This window comes from Sus scrofa, chromosome 3 (assembly GCF_054392235.1).
Source record: "Sus scrofa isolate SSC_HxYL_T2T_F1_AM1 chromosome 3, Sscrofa_HxYL_maternal_Yorkshire_Landrace_v2.0, whole genome shotgun sequence".
Taxonomy (NCBI): domain Eukaryota; kingdom Metazoa; phylum Chordata; class Mammalia; order Artiodactyla; family Suidae; genus Sus; species Sus scrofa.
Window position 1 is genome coordinate 64965153 of NC_139385.1, and position 20313 is coordinate 64985465.

The window sequence follows — 20313 nt, forward strand, 5'->3', positions numbered from 1 at the left end:
CTGGGGATTTACTACAGTTTCCTTTTTTTTTTTTTTTTCCTATGATATACAGTGCTTTTAATTTCAGAGGGAGCATTTCATGAAATATTATAGATAGTGCCAAGGAAAGAAAAGACTGCATTAAAGCAAAATATGCTACAGTAGTTGTAGATTTATGTACCAGCATCTCCATACATTATATTTATTCCAATGAAAAAATTAGTTGTGAATTACACAAATTTTGATTTCTCTAAGGTCTTTATTTCTTTATTACTCAATGAATTTATCACATCTGTAGTTGTATAATGATCATCACAATCAACTATAGTTTCCTTAAACCATACCCTCCCAATGGACTTGAATCATCAGTAACCCTTTGAAATCACTGTGTGTATATTTACCACCTATCTGTTTTCTGTCCTTCTGATAGGTAAAATGGAGTGAATTGCATTTTTTTGATTACTGATGCAATTACCTTTTCATAATGGTTGGTTATTTATATTTCTTCTGAGTTGCCCATTTCATCCTCCACTTGTTTTTCTACAGAGAAACTGAATTTTTCATGTTGATTCTAGGAGCTCTTTGGTCTTTGTCATATTTTATGTATTTCCCCCCAGCTTCTGTAACCTTTGACTTTTTTTTTTTTCCAGGGGGAAAAAAAAAAAAAGTACCCGAGGCATGTGGAGGTTCCCAGGCTAGGGGTCCAATCAGAACCACAGCCACTGGCCTACGCCACAGCCACACCAGATCTGAGCTCATGGCAATACCAGATCTTTAACCCACTAAGCGAAGTCCAGGGATCGAACCTGAATCCTCATGGGCACTAGTCAGATTTGCTTCCACTGAGCCATGATGGGAACTCCTACCTTTGACTTTTTGATGTATGTTGCCATATAGAAGTTTTTGATTTTTATCTAGTTCAGCTTCTCATTCTTTCATGATTCTGCCTTTGATAGCATGCTAACTTAGGAAATTCTTTCTCAGGATTATTGGCATATTTTATGAACCTTTCCGATTTTGTATTTTTACATTTCAATCTTTAATTCACAGGGAATTCCCATTGTGGCACAGTGGAAATGAATCTGACTAGTGTCCATGAGGACACAGGTTCGATCCCTGGCCTTGCTCAGTGTGTCTGGGATCTGGCGTTGCTGTGAACGGTGGTGTAGGTTGAAAACGCAGCTCTGATCCCGTGTTGCTGTGGCATAGGCTGGCAGCTGTAACTCTGATTCAACACCTAGCCTGGGAACTTGCATATGCTGCAGGTGTGGCCCTAAAAAATAGTCTTTAATCCACATAATTTAAGGGGAGATTTAATCAATTTTTTCCAAATGTTTAACCACTTGTCCGTTGTTTAATGAATAATTACCTGTGAATAAGATGTTACAGAATTTACAAGGCAAATCTCTTAGTCTTCTTTTAAAAAAATTTTTTTTGAGCTTTGTTTCATTTTTTAAGAACAATCTTCAGTTCTATGAGAATTTTTATCATAGTTGAAGTAATTTATAGATTATTTTAACTGGGAAGAATTGATGCTCCTAACTTTGCATTTTGCCAAGCAGAAGGCATATTTTTCCAAATCAGCAGTATTCAAACTGAACTGAATCAGTTTGTCGTGGTTTTTTTTTTTTTTTTTTTTTTTTTTTTGTATTTTTAGAATCTAGGCAGTATGGATAGAAATATTAGAACTTAAGTTTTAAACCAGTACCAGAGGAAGAAAGACTGCGTTGTCTAAGAAAAAGGGAGATTGAATTTCAGAGAGTGAGAAAGTGGAAAGGTGGGTTACATAGGCATTCTCCTAATCAGCTCTCCTGCTGCAACTAAACCACTTTATGAAGCAGAGAAAAGGGTAATGTTTTTAGAAATTCCATTGCTCTGAGCCATTGATTTTTTTTTTTTTTTTTTTCCAAACATTGCCTTCAGTCTTCAGAAGGGAAACTAAATTTGTTCCCTCTGGTACTTGACTACCCTTGAGATATTTCAAGACAGATAAAACTTTTTTGTTGTTGTTGTCTTCCGGCTGTGCCCACAGCATGCAGAAGTTCCTGGGCCGGGGATAAACCTGCACCATAGTAGTGACAATACCAGATCCTTAACCTACTGAGCCGCCAGGGAACTCAAACATTTTTTGGAAATATAGTTGGTTTACAATGTTGTGTTAATTTTTTCTGTACAGCAGAGTGACTCAGTTATACATATAGTCTTTTTCATATTCTTTTCCATTATTATGGTTTATCACAGGATATTGAATATAGTTCCCTGTGCTCTACAGTAGGGCCTTGTTTGCATCTGCTAATCCCAGAGTTCTAATCCTTCCTTCCCTACCCTTTTAGCAACCGCACCTCTGTTCTCTACATCTGTGAGTCTGCTTCTGTTTCATAGATAAGTTCATTTGTGTCCTATTTCAGATTCCACATATAAGTGAGATCATAGGATATTTGTCTTTCTCTGTTTGACTTCACTTAGTATGATCATTTCTAGGTCCATCCATGTTGCTGCAGATGGCATTGTTTTGTTCTTTTTTATGGCTGAGTAGTATTCCATTGTGTATATTTACCACATCTTATTAATCCATTCTTCTGTTGATGGACATTTAGGTTGTTTCCATGTCTTGGCTGTTGTAAATAGTGCTGCTGTGAACATTGGGGTGCATGTATCTTTTTGAATTAGGGTTTTCTCTGGGTATATGCCCAGGAATGGAATTATTTGATCATATGGTAACTTTATTTTGTTTTTTGAGGAAAACAAAAAATTTTCCATGGTAGCTGTACCAATTCACAGTCCTACCAACAGTGTAGGAGGGTTCCTTTTTCTCCACACCCTCTCCAATATTTATTATTTGTAGACTTTTTAATGATGGCCATTCTGGCCCATAGGAGGTGGTACCTCACTGTAGTTTTGATTTGTGTTTCTCTAACAGCAGTGGCAAGCATCTTTTGATGTGCCTATTGGCCAAGGCAGATAAAATTCTTCTCCTGAACTAAATTTCCAAGTATTTGTACATTTGTACATTTCACAGGTAATTTATATGTTGGTGTTCTTTCTACCTTATAATGTAAACAGTATAATGTGAGCTATGTTAAACTAGAAAAATCACTTCTTTTAAGCAGATGTTAATCCTTCCAGAGTATAATGTAGGTCCACTTAGAGCTGGGCTAATATCTGCTCGCCCCTTAGGGGTTCTTAACTCTCTGGGGAACATGACTCCTGAGGAGGCTCCTCTTGTCCTGCTGACCTCTGCTCTCATCTCAGGGGAGCTCACAGTGGTTGGTTGAGGAAGTGTTCTGATGCTGTTGGAAACTTCTTGTGGTACAGTTGCTGTATACTCCTCTTCCTGGTCACATCAGGCTGGATTTGAGTGCCAGTTTGAACCTCTGTGTGTCTCAGTTTCCTCGCCTCTTGGTGGGGGATGATCGCATGCTCGTCTGTGGATCATAGGGTCAGTAAATAGTGCCCAGTAGACGCAGGCTGCTCTTGTCGTGGCTGATGACATCATCGCTGCTTGTTTGACTTCTGAGCACACACTCTGGTCCCACCCGCTCAGCCTGCATCTATCCTGTAGCTCCCGGCTGACCAGAGAAACGTTGCTTAGGCTGATGCAAGAGAACCCCTCATGCTCCGGGGAGGAAGGTGTTTCTGTTATTTTCTTGACTATCTCTCTGGAAAAGGTGGCCCTTTTTGACATGTAAGTTCTATGTAAGATCCGCTGTAATTTGTTTCTGGAATTATGATCTCCACAAGAGAAAGAAACAGTGTTGATGTAATTGCAGTTCAGAGCATGCCAGCCCACTGACGTCGATTTTTGTTGCTTTGTTGTAGAAACAGGCAGGAGCGAGCCTCAGCACGGAGGACCAGTCTCCTAGCAAACGCCCCGCAGACGGTGTCACGGACAGAGCCTGGGCTGGAATTAAAGGACATTTTATTTTGTTTACTTTAGCAGAGTTTGTAAATGTGAAAATAATGTACATTCTTTTACCTTTCAGGTTCTGAAACATACAGGGGGCTAAGAGAGTTTACTCTTAAAGAGACTTTTTGATTAGTCTTCATATATTTATCTACTAAAATATATCATTTAGGATAAACAACATTGTTTCAGGCTATTGTAGAGGGGCAGCTGGGGGCAGCCTTCCAATGTATAGGACAGCTGGTCTTTCTAAGTCCTAGGCTGGCTACCTCGTTGCTTTAAAAATAAGGTGAATTCTGTTTTCTCACGGATGGTTCTAGACTAATAAGCACACTGAACTTAGACTAGTTGAAATGGAGTTTTGTAATTATATTCGGCAGTTGATCACATGAGTTTCCCTGGAGGAAAGACTTTTTAGAACATTAAACTTGGAAATATGAGAGGAATCTGTCACTTTCTCTGTATTTCCAAACCTCAGAGTACTTTCATTATTGCTTTTTATTTGGAATTATGGGAAAAGCACTGGTTGACTTTAGGATTTGCATTTCTCCCATTTATTGCCTACTTTCTCCTAACAGCCTTGATGGGGAGGGGAGTTTGTCCATGTTTTCTACAATAAAAAAGCTAAGATTCTGTATTGCACACAAGTATTGAGTTTTTCGTTGCTTGTTAAGTGGAGGAGACAGACTCTGATCCGGGGTTTATTTGGGCAAATGACAAATTTGTTGGTCCCAACTGCCGTTTAATCTTCACAGTTAAAAGGGTAGTAGATGTGGACTTTTAACTGTTATTATAACAAAATAAATGAGTAACCAGTTCTTGTGGCGCAGCGGGTGAAGAATCCAGCGTCACTGCAGTGGCTCAGGTTCAATTCAGGCCTAGAGTCTTGACATGCCATGGGCGAAGCCAAAAATAAAAAATACAAACAAAAAACGAGTAACCGGTTTTCTTGATCAATTTTAAAGTAAACTTAATGACAGTGACCTTCTTCAGGCCTCTCTCCACTTGACTCTCATTTGCTGTTCCTCCTTAGAGAACAGAGCAGGCAGGAGCAGGCTGCTGTCGCTCGTTTGGGGGCTAATCTCTAAGCTTATAATGTGATTATGTAAACACACGCCCTGCTCTGCTCTCAATTCTTAGAGGATGTGACGAAGTGCTGTTTCTTTAGAACTTGAAATTGTCCTTTGACACTTCCCAACGCCTTACTGTATATAATCTTTATTTTGTGGGTAAAAATGTTTATCGAGACCATATAATTTTAAATGATTTTTCTTATGTAAGTAAGATATAAAGTCTGTATAGTTTGTTTTTTTCCAACTACTTACTACACTTTGATTCCAGCTGCTCAGGGAAGTGCTAGTGGAATAAACAGTGTTATTGAAGTAAATTGAGGCCAGATTCCACATGAGGCACTATCAGAATAGAAGTTCTTAACTTTGAGTTCTCACATCAACACGCAACCTCAATAGGTTTCCGTAATAATCACTTATCTTTGAAATCCGGCTCTGTGGTTTAGTGCGGATAGGAAAATATGTCCTCAATCCTATACTAAGTAGATTGTTTGCTCTTTGTATTTTTAAGACACATACTTGGGGGGGGGGATATGCTTCAGTTCTTCCCAAGAGCCAGCGAAGCTGATTTTTAAAAATATTATGATGGAATAAGGTAAATTGTTTATTGATAATTATGGAATTGTGATTTATCAGTGAGTGGCTTCAACTTCAAAAGTTGAAACCCTAGGGAGATTCTACTGTGGCACAGCAGGTTAAGGACCAGGCTTGGGTCACTGCAGAGGTGCAGCTTCAATCCCTGACCTGGCACAATGGGTTCAGTAAGGATCCAGGTTGCCACGGTTGTGGCATAGGTCGCAGCTGAGGCTCGGGTTTGATCCCTGGCCCAGGGGCTTCCACATACCATGAGTACAGCCACAAAAGAAAAAAAAAAATAGTTTGAACCCTAAATTATAAATAGAAGGCAATTATAGTAGTCTTAGCTCTGGAAACACAAGTCTTTTAACAGATGAAGTCAGAGAAAAGAAGAGTCTTCAGGACTTTGAAAGGAAGTTTCCTTTGATGATAGGCTTTTCTTAGATGGAAATAAACATGCTAAAGGGTCAGATATTCCTACAACTTTTGCTGAAATACAGAGTTGATAAAATGCTGGTGATGTGGGGAATGTAAATGCAGAAAGATGAGCAAGTCAGAGCGATTTAGTTAAGGTTGTATTATTTATGGCAGTAATCACTTTCCTTTAATGACTGTCAAAACACCTGTTTGTTCACAAATAATGTAGATGTTTTTTCTCTTTAACTGTGAATGCCTCGGGAGGACAGAGCCAGGACCCAGGAGCTGAGTACCGACCCCTGCCCCGCACCTATGTTGCTGCTGGATTTCCCACCAGAGGCCATGACCTCCAGCAGGTGTACACACAGCCCCCGTGGCAGGTAAGCCCCTTGCAGGCTGTCCTTGTAGGGATGTTGACACGCAGAGCCTTTCCTGGAAGACTGCCCCTGTGGTCACTGAGGAATGATGACACTAAAAGGCCGAATTGCAGTGGGCCCCTGCAGTTGGCTCTCTGGGCGCACGATGACAAAACCTCCTGAAGCGAACCTCGGGTCTGACCTCAGTAACATCGGGGCACAATTTCCCAGGTGGGCCTCCTTGGCGAGCTCATGTTTGTTTTTTGTTTTTTTTTTAAGAAAAAATAATTGGTGAGGCTTGGGCAGCTTGGGGGCTTAAGTATGTAAGAAGTACTCCTCCTGTGGCTTTATACTGTCTGAATCAAAGACTGCTGCAAGCATGAAAACAGTAATAGCAATAGACCTACAGGACCAGGTGTGTTTATAGTTACACAAGCCCCGTGTAACCAAACGCCCCAGTGAGATGGCGGAGTTTGGCAACAGTCTCCTCTTTCAAGCTTGTTAAAGTTTATATGATGAGTGAGGGAGGGCTGAGGTGAAATCAGCATGTGTAGATTACTCACTAGACCTTGAGGTAATTACAAGTTTTAGTCATTTCTTGGGGCTCAGTGTAAACCTTCCTTGGTGATTTACAAAGCACAGGATGTCGGCCTGAACCAAAGCTCATCCTGTGTAGCAGGCACTGTGCTCCTGTGATGCAGCAACCAATCAGAAAAGCCGCCTCTGCCCTTCCCAGCTTGTTCATTTTTCAAGTTTTTAAAAACTCATAAGCATTTCATTTTCAGAAATACTAATGTGTGTCACTAGTTCAGAAAGTGAAACATCTAGAGTGAATCAGCCACACTGCTAGAGATTTGCCCTCATTCTAACAGCAAATGTAAAATAAGTTGTAACTCAGAAAAAGTATTTATGATAGTTTAAGAAACGTCGGTCTGTTCTTTTTGATCCATTGTAGGCTCGTGTGTGTTGAGGGCTCAAGAGAAAGCTGGGAACACTAGAACGTTCTTTTGGGCTAATTATTGAATACCAGGATTATAGAAGTCCTTTTCTTAAAAGGCTTTCCTGATAAACAGTAGTGATTGTTTAAGAAGACAGACCAGATATAAAATGAAATTAGCAGAATGTCTCAGTAGAGGGAAGGTATGAGAATTTTAATAAGTAAAAATTTCTCATAGATTAGTTTTCCATTTTATTTATTTTTTTTTGTCTTTTCAGCCCACACCCGTGGCATATGGAGGGTCCCAGGCTAGGGGTCTAATCGGAGCTGTAGCTGCTGGCCTACACCACAGCCATAGCAACTTATGGTTCGAGCCGCATCTGTGACCTACACCACAGCTCACAGCAACACCAGATCCTTAACCCAGAGTGGAGGGCCAGGGATTGAACCTGCAACCTCATGGTTCCTCACTGGATTCATTCACCACTGCGCCACGACAGGAACTCCGATTAATTTTCCATTTTAACCCTTAAGATATTTTAGGGTTATCACCAAAAGTTCGTTTTAAGATAGGTATATGCCCCACTGTTCATCATAGGAATGTGAATCATTGCAAAATGTGTAAAATACTGGTTTGTGCCACCTGAAATTTATTCAAGCGTGTCTGTATCCTGTAAGAATTGAGTGATACCATTAAAGTTATTTAAGTAAATAATAAAGTATTTGAAATAGTGAAATTTTAGGATCACAAATATTTTATGAAGTAACTTCTTTCTACCCTAGAATGTTGCTTAGTGCTATCTTTTTTTTTCTTCCCTTAATAGGTGATTTGAAGATACTAAAAGCTAGAAATTAGAGCTAAAAAATCCAAGAATTCAAGATGTGGCTTAAAAAAAAAATAACGGTTAAACTCTACTCGTCTGGTTACACTTGATTGCAGTTATTAAATCCCAGGATTATTTCTCTTATTTCAGGTAAATGTTCTTCTGCTTTTAAATGTCTAATGAAGAACCTTTTATGAGTATTATGATGTTTATCTTGACTCAGTGTTTCTTGATAAAATATTCACTATTCTTTGTGAGCTATTTAAAATAAAATTGAAAATCTTTCCTCTGTCAAGTAAGCACCAGTACTATAATCCGTAAATTATTAAGCCAACTTGGCAGATCTGCCCACAGAAATGCGTTTTTAGCCCCAAGTCTGCTGTGGTCGCTGGTGGAAACCACAAGGCAGTGAAGCCTCAGAGTTGCCAGGTGAGACTGGACAGGAGTAGGCTCGTCTTCTAGTTTCAGCTCATATGGTCCAGATGTCCTTTTTGTGGTCTCTTTGGTGCCACACTTCTGAAATCTTGTCCTTGTTGATGACTCACTTCATGGTTTGCCACAGCCCTCAAGCATAGTGCTGATGCCTCACAGAGCAAATACCTGTTGGGTGAGCTGGTCCAGGGCTGCTGGCCAGGAGCTCAGTGTTAGCTGTGTTCACAGCCTTGGTGTCACGGCCTGGAGCCCAAGGTCGGCAGGCTTCCAGCAGCAGCAAGGGTTGAAACGGTGTTTCAGAAAGCATTTCCCAGGGCTGACCTGCAGAGTAGCGATGCCAGCTGTTGGGTGTTGAAAGAGTCAAGCTGGTGGCTGCAGGCACCCCTGTGACACCAGCTTGGGTCCTTATTTCCTTGAAGCAAACATATAAATCCCTCACTTTGTGAGAATACCTAAGATACAAATTTTTATAAATCTAGGAGGACTATCTTATCCATATCACAAGACTGGAACTTGCACACATCGTAAAGCCCCTAGGCTTGGGATCCCTTCAGTCTTGCCATCAGTTGGGATTGGAAGGTGCTTCCTGTTCCTACAGAAAACATGCTTTCAAAGAACCTAGAAAATGAGTTTTTCATGATTTCTTCAGGTAAAAAATACATCAGATAATAGAGTTCATAGAAAACTTTAATGTAAGGCACTGTTGTCCAGAGTTAAACAAGGGGTAATGGCCCCCCCAACGTCATGGTTGGGGGGCACAGGTCCCATTCGGTGAGCAACTGTACCTGACAGCTCCCCAGTGACCACATTCCCTCCCAGAGCACTGACGCCTTAGATGCACAGCAGAAGAATGAATGAACGTCTCAAAGACAACAAAAGCCCAGAAAACTAAACCAGCTATCAGAGTCTCAAGAAAGGTTTCTAAGAGTCCTCGTGCTTATAGGAAGCTCAAGAAATGTAATTCTTCTCTTGTCTCCTAGGTCCCCACAACGAGGAAGGATAAAGTTACACCTGTGTCTGCAGTCACTGTGCCTAATGTGAAGTTCAAGGGTCAGGCACTGTCATGATGATTCAAAACCTCATGGGCAGTAAGACCTTCACAATGTCTTCATTTACTCTCTCACTCCAGCTTTAACATTGGAACCTCAGGAAAATGGGATTCTTGCTTTATCAGGAGCCTGTGACTTAAGTTTTAAGCCAGACCAGGCATCCTGCTCCATCTTTAGTGCAAGAGACCTCATCTACTTTTGAGTATTAACTCTGGGGTGACGCTCCCCTGTGGATAATCATGAGCCAGACACCTAGAGGACATTTTCCAAGTTCTTACCGAAAATTCATCTAAAAAAAAAAAGGTCATCCAGGAAAGCAAAATGTTGCCTTAAGTAGGTAAAATGGGGTTTGTAGCCATTAAGCCAAGCAATCCACTCAGGGTTTGAAGAATCAGGTCACAGTACAGTGCAGCAATGGAGGGGGGCTGGATGAGGTATCACTTTGACATCTTGGTCTCAGAAGGTGCCTCCCCAGTGTCCAAAGTCTTCAGCAAGCGGAAGAGGCCGGCAGCTTCTCGTATCCTGCTGAACTCGATGCAGAAGGCCTGCACCTCTATAAACAAGTCCTGCACGTTGATGATTTTGTTACGGATCAGGGACTGGAGAAAAACACACACGAGACGCACCAAACGATTCTGAAAGAGAAACAAGTTTTAGTCTTTTTTTTCTTGGCAGGCATTTATAAAATTTACAGAAATTTCTATTACTTACCTGCATATATTTATCCTTAATTTGTTCACAGGTAGAAATGCAATTTGATATATAAAGGTGAATAAATTCAGGAGGCAGATCAACAGCTGTAGTAAGTCTGTTTCAGAAAGTAAGTTAGGGCTGTTAATTTTATTTGCTAATAGCATTTAAAAGCACCATTAACCACGTGAACTCATTCAGTGAAAATTCTGCTATGTGATTCGGTTACCTAATTTTAAATGGGCATATGCAAGTAAACCTTGAGGCCACACCCCCTCAGTTTCACACACATACTACTAGTGGAGCACGGAGCACCGTGTCCCTGTGTGCTCTTGGCTGAGTCACAGTCGTCCTCCCAGCTCTGCTGGCCTCGGCAGTTACCCTGTTCACTTAGCTACCATTTACTAAACCCTGACTCCGCGTGAGGGAAGCAGAGTCAGTAACTGAACAGCACAGTGCAAAACCAAGTAGGGATGGGGGAGGGGGTGGGCATGGCCTGGCCTGACCTGGCCAGAAAGACCTGGCTGGAATGTAGCCAAAGGCACAAGACCTGAGAGTCTTGCAGAGGTAGCTGGTATTTTCCAAAGGATCTGTGGAGTGTTTTAAGGGGGAAAACGGTGGAGGGGGAATTCCATGCTCAGATAAAGGTGTGCTGTGCTAACTACACGGTATAAATTTCTGAAAGAAATTCTAAACTTCTGCGGCTATAGAACTTTTTCCCACAGTGCTCCTAGGATCCACTCAGGGTGGGCACTGGGATGGGGGCACAGAGCTGACCCTTGTCCTGGAAGTCATTGCTACTTTTCTTGGACCAAGAGCCTAGGGGACAGTAAGCTAGCACTCAGCCTGGTCAGCCCAGGACCTGACAGAAAGCAGACCCCACCAAGAGTGAATGTTCACAGCAGGAAGGGGCCGGAAGAGGAGGCAGAAATAGCCAACCCCACCAGCGACAGGAAATACAAGCTGAAAGAAAACAGCACGCTTTGAGCTGCCTTCTGCGGGGCACACACTGGCAGCCACTCAGCTTCCAGCCAGGCTCTTCCTGCCAGCTGAATTACTGAGAAGGGCAGATTTTTCAGTCCATCTTAAGGAGGTTAAAAGATGTTAATCCCCCAGTTACAAACGAGTGGTCAAAGGGTGTGGCCTAAATGAAGTTCAACTGCCTGATCTGCTCAGAATGGATCTCCCCACAGAGCAGAAAGACCATGTAATCTAGTCCCCAAGCAGGACACCACAAGAAAGCTGTGCAGCTTCAACTGGGGCTTCGGGCAAACCTACACCTAAGGCTGCCCTGCGTACAGAGAGCGAACCAGACGAGAGGCTCCCAATCCCAAGCTTGCCCCACGCCTGTTAAACGTGGAATTTACCCAAACATATTGGTAAGGAAAATGAGGTGTAAAGTCACCAGTCAGAGCACCTCAGGGGGGGAATGCTGTTTACCTGACAGTTGGGACAGCAGAGCAAAGAAAGGCCTAAAGACCAGCGCAAGGACTCGCAGGCAGGCATGCCCAGAACCTCCCCCGCTCCTAGACCAACACTCTGCCGTGATAACAAGAAATACAGTAGGATCTGTAACTTGTGTAGAGATAATATATGGCTATATATAAGGAAATAAATTCCAGCAATTAAGTTTCACTTATGCTTCTATTAGTGCCAAACACTTGAAATTCTATCTTCTGAGTTACTGGTGAATGCTAAATTCACATGCAGTGAACACTTAAGCCTCAGACTGAATGGGTTTTCTCAGGCTAACAATATCAGGGAAAACAAAAACAAAAAAACATAACCCTGTTGCTAGCTTTTTCCCTTGTTGCCAGTTTTTCCCCTTGTAGCTGTTTAATCAGGCTCTATATACCCCTGCATTTGACCAAGTCTAGAAACTTACCGGTTTACAACTTCCATTGAATGTAAGGACATGTCCATATTGACCAGAACTGAAAAATACTCCGTGATCTGGCTTGACTGCATTAGCTTCAGCAACATTTCTATAGCGACTAGAGGGTTGTTTTCCACTAGGTCAGGAAGTTTGGCTGGAGTGAGACCAATATGATAAACGAGTTTGGGGTCTTTTTCCAACTCTCCCAGGAGCTAAATACAATCAAATTTTCAAAAAGAGAAAAAGGTTCTTGAGTCAGATTACAAGTTCTACATGCTACAGTTGCAGCCAAAAAAATAGTTCTATTTCCTGCATACAAAAAAAAAAAATTTATACAGAAGACATTTTTATCTGCATTGAACCAACTTCATGAACATCCTCAAACCCATGATCCCCATGCTTTGATATTTAAAATTTACATTTGAATTGTCAGACTGTCTTGTTAGGGCCACACTAGCAGCATGTGGAGGTTCCCAGGCTAAGGGTCGAATCAAAGCAGGAGCCGCCAGCCTACGCCACAGCCACACCTTGACCCACTTAACAAGGCCAGGGATTGAACCTGTGTCCTCATGAAGCTGGTCAGATTCATTTCGGCTGAGCCACAAGGGGAACTCATTTATTTATTTATTTTTGTGAAGTGTCAGATACTAGCATCATGCACCTTTCCTAATAAGAGTATATAAATACACTAGTGATTACTCCTGGCATTAAACCAGAATCAATATTGTCTGATCTGGATACAATACTGTCTGATTTCTAACAATACCATCCTTAAATCTTTCATGGGTTTTTTTTCCCCTGTCATTTGTTATAATCAAAAATAGGAGTTCCCGTCGTGGCGCAGTGGTTAACGAATCCAACTAGGAACCACGAGGTTGCGGGTTCGGTCCCTGCCCTTGCTCAGTGGGTTAACGATCCGGCGTTGCCGTGAGCTGTGGTGTAGGTTGCAGACGTGGCTCTGATCCCGCGTTGCTGTGGCTCTGGTGTAGGCCGGTGGCTACAGCTCTGATTCTACCCCTAGCCTGGGAACCTCCATATGCCGCGGGAGTGGCCCAAGAAATAGCAACAACAACAAAAAGACAAAAAAGACAAAAAAAAAAAAAAAAAAACAAACCTAGGAGTTCTCTTGCAGCTCAGCAGGTTAAGGATCCCACATTGTCACTGCAGCAGCCGAGGCTGCCACTGGGGTGTGGGTTCAATCCCTGGCCCAGGAAATTCACATGCTGCAGGTGCTACTGAAAATAAACAAGTCATCTTTCCAACTGGAAGTCATGAAGAGCACAGAGCTCTTCAGGGAACATGAGAAGCCAGAGCCCTGCTCAGCTGTGGAAAGACAGATCCTCGAGGGGGGTCCGTGTGGTTCTTTACTGTGCAGGTCACACTCTCACCCAAGTGGGGCCCTCCAAGACCAGTGTTTCTGCCAAAGCAGTGCTTCCTTCAAATTTTCTCTGCCCTTGCCGTCTCCTTGTATATACCATGTGTTGTATTTCAGGATGGTCTAGTCAGTGAGCAGAGTCAACTGTGAACATGGCTAGTATGTGACTCTGACAATGGTATTTTGGGGGGTAAAGTGGACTGCAGCTCTATCCTCTGACAAGTTCTAAGGTGAAAGTGTGCAAACTGAGTAACACTCACCCACGGGAAGCAGCTGCAGTGGCCCACCTTTCCCCCAGGAAGAGTCCTGTAGTTGAATCTCGAATCCAGCACGAAGCAGCTGGGAGGTGGGCCCGGCGTCCCTTCCTGGCAGAACGTTACAGGTCTGCTCACCCTCCTGCAGCCCCATGCAGCTCAGTAACAACGTACACAACAGGACCAGAAGTGAGCCCTGTCCAGAGTCACACTGACTCCGAACACAGGTGCTTTGTTTTCAAGTCACCAGATAAAATGAGCAGTGCGGGAGGCAGAACAAAGCTTCAGAGACCAAAATGCTTCCCACTGCTGGCTCCAGTAATAACGACACTGTCAAGATGCCACTTTATGGAAAACAAGAACACTTGCTGAATGTTTACAGTACATACCTGTGTTTGCTGAGGAGAAGATAAGGGGCTCTTGAAGGCTTTGGCCATTATTCGTTTGATTTCCACACCAGTGCTGTTCTTCACACACATTGACCTGTCCCACTGAATCGTATGGTCAGGCTCCGTGGGGTTCAGCCAGGCCAGCTCGTCCTCGCAGATGTGCAGGGGAGGCGGTGGGCGAATGAACTCCGGCCGGAAGTGGCCTGGAAAGAAAACAGCATGTCTGCTTGTGCCCGTCTGTACACACCTCGCAGACACCCCTCAACCCAGTGCAGTGACTCTCTTAATAAGGACAGCACTTAGGTAACACTGACTTCAGAAGCAGAAATGAGGAGGTCAGGGTTTTATTCAGAACACAAGAAAATGAAAGTGACATAACGTTAGATTTGGTTCCAGAGACCAAATCTACCTATTTGGAAAGGAGAGGAAAGCATTACCACAACCCACCAACTCCTAGTTCAAGCATGATCACCACTCAGTAGCAAAAGGACACAACTTCCTACCTCAGTGTCTTTTGATGGAAAAAAAAGTACTCTCTGATCTCACTCATCCTATTCTCAGCAGAGACTGTATGATGTGCACTAGTTTTATTTTTGCATCTTCTGACCTTGAAGTAGCAGATTATGTGGAGATGAAATGGCAGAGGAAAAGTATGGCTGACTTTTGACATTCTCAAATGAGTCTGGGTCCCTCCAAAAATCCCTAAGTTCACAAACGTTGTTATCATTCTCATAAGGGTACAACAGGATAATAAAAGTGACTCACTATAACACCTTAACTATTTTATGAAATATTGATCCCTAAGTTTTAAACCCACTAAAATAAATGCTAGCTAGAACTTCTGAATGAAGGTCCCACCTCACTCTGGTTTCCACATAAAGCCCAAGATGGCTTACCCCTCTCAAGGACCCAGCCCCTGCCGAATGTGACATTTGTATATACTCTAGTTTACTGAAAATGTCCGTTTTCTGGCTAAGAATCACCCCTTTATTGTGGAAAAAAGGAAAACCTCTTTCGGTGGGAGTGTAAGTTGGTGCAGCCACAATGGAAAATTTTTTTTGAGTCTGGAGTCTCCTCAAAAAAGATTTTGAGTTTACATGTGATCCAGCAACCCCACTCCTGGGCATCTATCTGGAGAAAAACATAATTCAAAAGGATATATGCGTCCCCCTATGTTCATTGGAGCACTATGCACAATAGCCAAGACATGGAAGCAACCTAAATGTCCACTGACAGGAGTGGCTAAAGATGTGGTATATACACAATGGAATACTACTCAGCCATAAAAAGAATGAAATAATGCCATGTGCAGCAACATGGATGGACCTAGAGATGATCATACTGAGTGGAATAAGCAGATTAAGACAAATATCATATGATATCACATATGTGGAATCTAAAATACGACACAAATGCACTTATCTATGAAACAGAAACAGACTCAAAGAAATAAAGAACAGACTTGTGGTTGCCAGGGGGACGGAGTGGAGAGGGAGAGGATTGGGAGCTTGGGATTAACAGATGCAAACTAGTCTATACAGGATGGATAACCAACAAGGACCTACTGTAGAGTACAGGGAGCTGTATTCAACATCCTATCAAAACCGTAACGGCAGAGAATATGAGGAGTTCCTGCTGTGGCACAGTGGGTTAAGAATCTGACTGCAGAAGTTCCCGTTGTGGGGGGAGAGAGGAAGAGAGGAAGGAAGGAGTATGAAACAGAATGTACCCACATGTATAACTGAATCACACTGCTGTACAGCAGAAATTAACACAACATTGTAAATCAACTACTTCAGTTAAAAAAAAAATACCATTTAAATCTCTGGTCTGAGAACTTCCACAAGCCACAGGTGCAGCCAAAAAAAAGAGTAAATAGATTCCAAAAAAAAAAAAAAATCATCCCTTTTAAAGTACACTATTTCTTCACATACATCACCAGAACTGGCACTTGAATCTCTACAAACCATTTACAGAAAGTATGTTTTTAACCATTTCCTGAGAAGTACCACTTATGTGATAAAGGAGGAATTTCCTCTAAGGTAGGGATGCCCCGTGTTCAGCTACTCACCTACTACCTGACTGGTTTGCCTCTTACATACCCTCCTGGTGGCCCATCAAGTCCAAGCTATGCCTGGACACACTCGCCTGCACCGTGGTCCTTCCTGCACATTGAAACTTCAAATTTTAAGCCCATTTATTCCAAAGAACTACTGTACAGGACATGAAAGTCACAGTAGGAGTTTTATTTTTTATTTTTATTTTATTTTTTTGTCTTTTTGCTATTTCTTGGGCCGCTCCTGCGGCATATGGAGATTCCCAGGCTAGGGGTCCAATTGGAGCTATAGCCACCGGCCTACACCAGAGCCACAGCAACGCAGGATCCAAGTCACGTCTGCGACCTACACCACAGCTCACGGCAATGCCGGATCGTTAACCCACTGAGCAAGGGCACGGACCGAACCCGCAACCTTATGGTTCCTAGTTGGATTCGTTAACCACTGTGCCACGACGGGAACTCCTACAGTAGGAGTTTTAAACTCAAGATAACACTATAGTCTGGAGAACATGTTCTTATCCCTAAGCAGAAAGCATGCCTTCATCAGAACCTCACAGATGCCTATAAAACCAAAAAAAAAAAAAAAAAAAAGTGTAGCTATTATTTCAAGTTCAATAGGTGTTTTCTTTAAATTAAGAGCTCTAAGTAAAACTTCAATGGAGAAGATAGTGATAAGATTAATAAAGAGGTACAAAACTAAAGGTACAGGAGTTTCCTGGTGGCTCAGCAGGTTAAGGATCCAGCGTTGTCACTGCTTTAGCTCAGGTTCAATTCCTGGCCCAGAGACTTCCATCTGTGGCGGCTGTGGCCAAAAAGAAACCAAACAGGGAGTTCCCTAGATGTGGCCGTCCATAAAAACCAAACAAAAAACCAAAACCAAACCAAAACAAAATCTAAAGGTACAAAGTAAACTTAACTTCAATAAAATCAGAGAATTTTATTTTCAGGTGTCCTGATGATAGGTATGTAATAAAAACTTGGTTATTTTTATTAAAGAAGAAACTAGCTTTTACTGAGCATTCTACTATGTTCCAGACACTATACTAGTAAGTTTCTCATTAAATTGACATTTAAGCATCAACGAAAGTAACAATGTTTCAGAAAACCAGAAAGTCTTGGAGTTCCCAGCATGGTGCAGTGGAGACAAACCTGATTAGGAACCATGAGGTTGTGGGTTCAATTGATCCCTGACCTCACTCGGTGGGTTGAGGATCGGTGTTGCTGTGAGCTGTGGTGTAGGTCGCAGACTCGGCTTGGATCTGGTGTTGCTGTGGCTCTGGTGTAGGCCAGCAGCAACATCCCTGATTGACCCCTAGCCTGGAAACCTCCATATGCTGTGGATATGGCCCTAAAAGGACAAAAGACAAAAAAAAAAAAAAAAAAAAAAGAAAACCAGAAAGTCTCAGGGGATGCTGATAGAATAAAATCAAGAATATTAAATTAGGAGTTCCCATCTTGGCTCAGTGGTTAACCAACCCAAGTAGAATCCATGAGTATGTGGGTTTGATCCCTGGCCTCAATCAGTGAGTTAAAGATCCAGCATTGCTGTGAGCTGTGATGTAGGCTGGCAGCTACAGCTCCGAATGGACCCCTAGCCTGGGAACCTCCATATGCCGCGGGTGTGGCCCTGAAAAGACAAAAAGACCAAAAAAGAAAAAGCATATTAAATTAGATATACCTACTTTCAATAGGTGGCTTTGGTCCACTGACTAAAGCTTCCGTGATCTGAGAGGCAACCGAGCTGTCGAATCCAGAATTCGAAGAATCCGGGTCTGGGTCACTGAGAATGCTGGGGAAGCTGGCTTTACTTTGAGTTGGCAGCTCAGACTGGCGTTCTTAAAAAGGGAACCAAGACAGGAGATGTTTTAAAATTGAGAGCCCCACAGGGAGAATGAGAAGACAAGGTACTAACTGGAGAAAGTTACCTACCACACATAAACGAAGGGCTAGATTCAATATATATAGAGATAGTATAGTAATATATACTACATATTTTATATATTATATAGTTTATGTATTATATATATGTATTTTTTAACTCCTACAAATCAATTTTGTAAAGTAGGGGAAAAAGGGGGGGTTCCCATTGTGGCTCAGTAGGTTAAGAACCCAACTTATCCATGGGAATTCGGGCTCAATCCCTGGCCTCACTCAGTGGGTTAAGCATCCAGAGTTGATGCAAGCTGTGGTCATAGATGTGGCTAAGATCCCACAATGCTCTGGCTGTGGTGTAGGCCAGCAGCTGCAGCTCTGATTTGACCCCTAGCCTAGGAAAGAAGAAAAAAAAAAGTAGGAAAAAAGAGAGTGCCTTGGTGGCTCAGTGGGTTAAGGATCTGGTGTTGTCACTGCTGTGGCATGGGTTCAATCCCTGGCCCAGGAATTTCTACATCCCATGGGCACACACACACACCCCCAACCCCCATCGTAGGAAAAGACAGGCTAATGTCTTCAACAGGTATGTTATTTTTAAAATGCACGAATGGCGAACAGACATCTGAAAGGATACTCAATCCTATTAGGAACCAGGGGGAAAATTAGCTAGAACACAAGACACTCTTACACAGCCACCAGACTGGCAGAAATGAACACGGCTGACATTAACAGATACAGAGGAGGCTATCAGGTAACTCATGTACTGCTGACAGGAGTGAAAAATGGCACAGCAACTTTGGAAAACAATTTGCCATTACCTAGTAAACTTTTGCATATGCTTATCTTTCCATCTAGAAGAAACACTTTCAGGAGAAAGTACAAAAGAAAGCTCACAGCCACATTATGTCCATCAAGGGTAGATTGGATAAAGGACTGTATTCCACTGTATGAAAATACCACAACAGCATGCACCGCCATCACTACAGGGACATGTCAGCAACATGGATCCATCTCACCAAAAATACCTGACAAAGTACAAAAAAATAAAAATGGGGAGTTCCCGTTGGGGCTCAGCAGTAATGAACCCGACTTAGTAACCATGAGGATGCATATTCGATCCCTGGCCTCGCTCAGTGGGTTAAGGATCCAGCATTGCTGTGGCTGTGGAGTAGACCGGCAGCTGCAGCTCTGATTCGACCCCTAGCCTGGGAACTTTCATATGCGAGCGGCCCTAAAAAAAAAAAAAAAAAAAAAAAGCCTAAATAAATACAGTGTGCTTCCACATACACAGATATCAGGAACAAGCATGGTTAAACTCTAGGCATGCTCAAGAGGGAGGGCTAGACAGTAGACAGCAAACTATTAACAGAAAACTCAGGTTAATAATGGGGCTGGAGGGCAGTAATTGAGAAATGCACAGGGAACTTCTAGGTCCTAAAAATATTCCTCCTTCCCCCTCCCCTTTTTACAGCCACACATGTAGAACACAGAAGTTCCTAGGCTAGGGATGGAATCAGAGCTGCAGATGCCAACCTATGCCATAGCCACAGCAACACCAGATGCGAGCTGCATCTGCAGCCTATGCTGCAGCTTGCAGCAACACCAGATCCTTAACCCACTGAGCCACAGGGGGAACTCTAATATTGCTCTTCTCAATTTTAATGGTGGCTGCTCCAGATCTGCTTTAAGAGACCATTAATCCAATGGAAAAATGGCTAGAGACATAAAAGATGTTTAACCTTATTCACTTCATAGGAAAAATGCAATTTTTTATCTCATTTTGCTGAAATACAAAAGGTAGGAAACATACTATTGACCAAGATATAGACAACATTTTTAAATTGGCACACTGTGGTACAAGCGTAGGCGTTTTGCAGAAATTTTAACAAGATAAAATTCTGCCCCTTGTATTTATTTCTGTTTAATTTGCCTGCTTGTTTTCTGAGAATTAGGAAAATGCAACCGCATCAGCCATAAATACACTTTGGTCGTGGATCCCATGAAGACATCTGAATCTCAGGCCGGCTGCTGTAGAGATCAGCTGTGTAGCCAGCGCCAGAGAAGATGGTGCATGCACTTTTTTTTTTTTTCCTTAAGTACTTGTGAAAAGACTGGATTAAGACATCCTCAGTCTGGGCAGAGGACAGCAAAGAGCTTAGGGCCCTCAAGCTTAGCTGCTGTGCCAGGCTTCTCCGTCCTAATTCTGGTCACCTATTTCTCAGCTTGACATAACTTTAAAAGTTTTGCATTGGCT

At 42.5% G+C, this 20313-nt stretch overlaps 2 protein-coding genes and 1 non-coding gene across 17 annotated transcripts in view; 2 read left to right on the forward strand and 1 right to left on the reverse strand.

Annotated features, from left to right (window-relative positions):
- RNF149 (ring finger protein 149) overlaps positions 1-11869 on the forward strand; it is a 34698-nt gene extending 22829 nt beyond the window's left edge. For 3 of the 5 annotated variants that reach the window (XM_085018647.1, XM_013995949.3, XM_085018648.1), the window contains 3 exons: positions 3799-6326; positions 8064-8213; positions 9476-11869. Coding sequence is in view for 2 of the 5 variants with exons in the window: in XM_013995949.3 (XP_013851403.2) it covers positions 3799-3842 (44 nt within the window). In the remaining 3 variants the exon portion in view is untranslated. Of the gene's footprint in view, positions 1-3798; positions 6534-8063; positions 8214-9475 lie in introns of all 5 variants that reach the window. The other 2 variants (XM_005662360.4, XM_085018649.1) reach the window with 1 other exon arrangement.
- Positions 6401-6510, forward strand: LOC146404671 (small nucleolar RNA SNORD89). Its single transcript, XR_014842652.1, has one exon. It is a non-coding gene; the product is annotated as a small nucleolar RNA SNORD89 (small nucleolar RNA).
- Positions 9165-20313, reverse strand: part of CNOT11 (CCR4-NOT transcription complex subunit 11) — an 84318-nt gene continuing 73169 nt past the window's right edge. For 10 of the 11 annotated variants that reach the window (XM_085018637.1, XM_085018638.1, XM_085018643.1 and 7 more), the window contains 5 exons: positions 17870-18022; positions 14129-14331; positions 12120-12322; positions 10256-10352; positions 9165-10179 (listed from right to left, as the gene is read on the reverse strand). In XM_085018637.1, coding sequence (XP_084874763.1) covers positions 9982-10179; positions 10256-10352; positions 12120-12322; positions 14129-14331; positions 17870-18022 — 854 coding nt within the window. In that variant the 3' untranslated portion in view covers positions 9165-9981. Of the gene's footprint in view, positions 10180-10255; positions 10353-12119; positions 12589-13162; positions 14332-17869; positions 18023-20313 lie in introns of all 11 variants that reach the window. The other variant, XR_014841374.1, reaches the window with a different exon arrangement.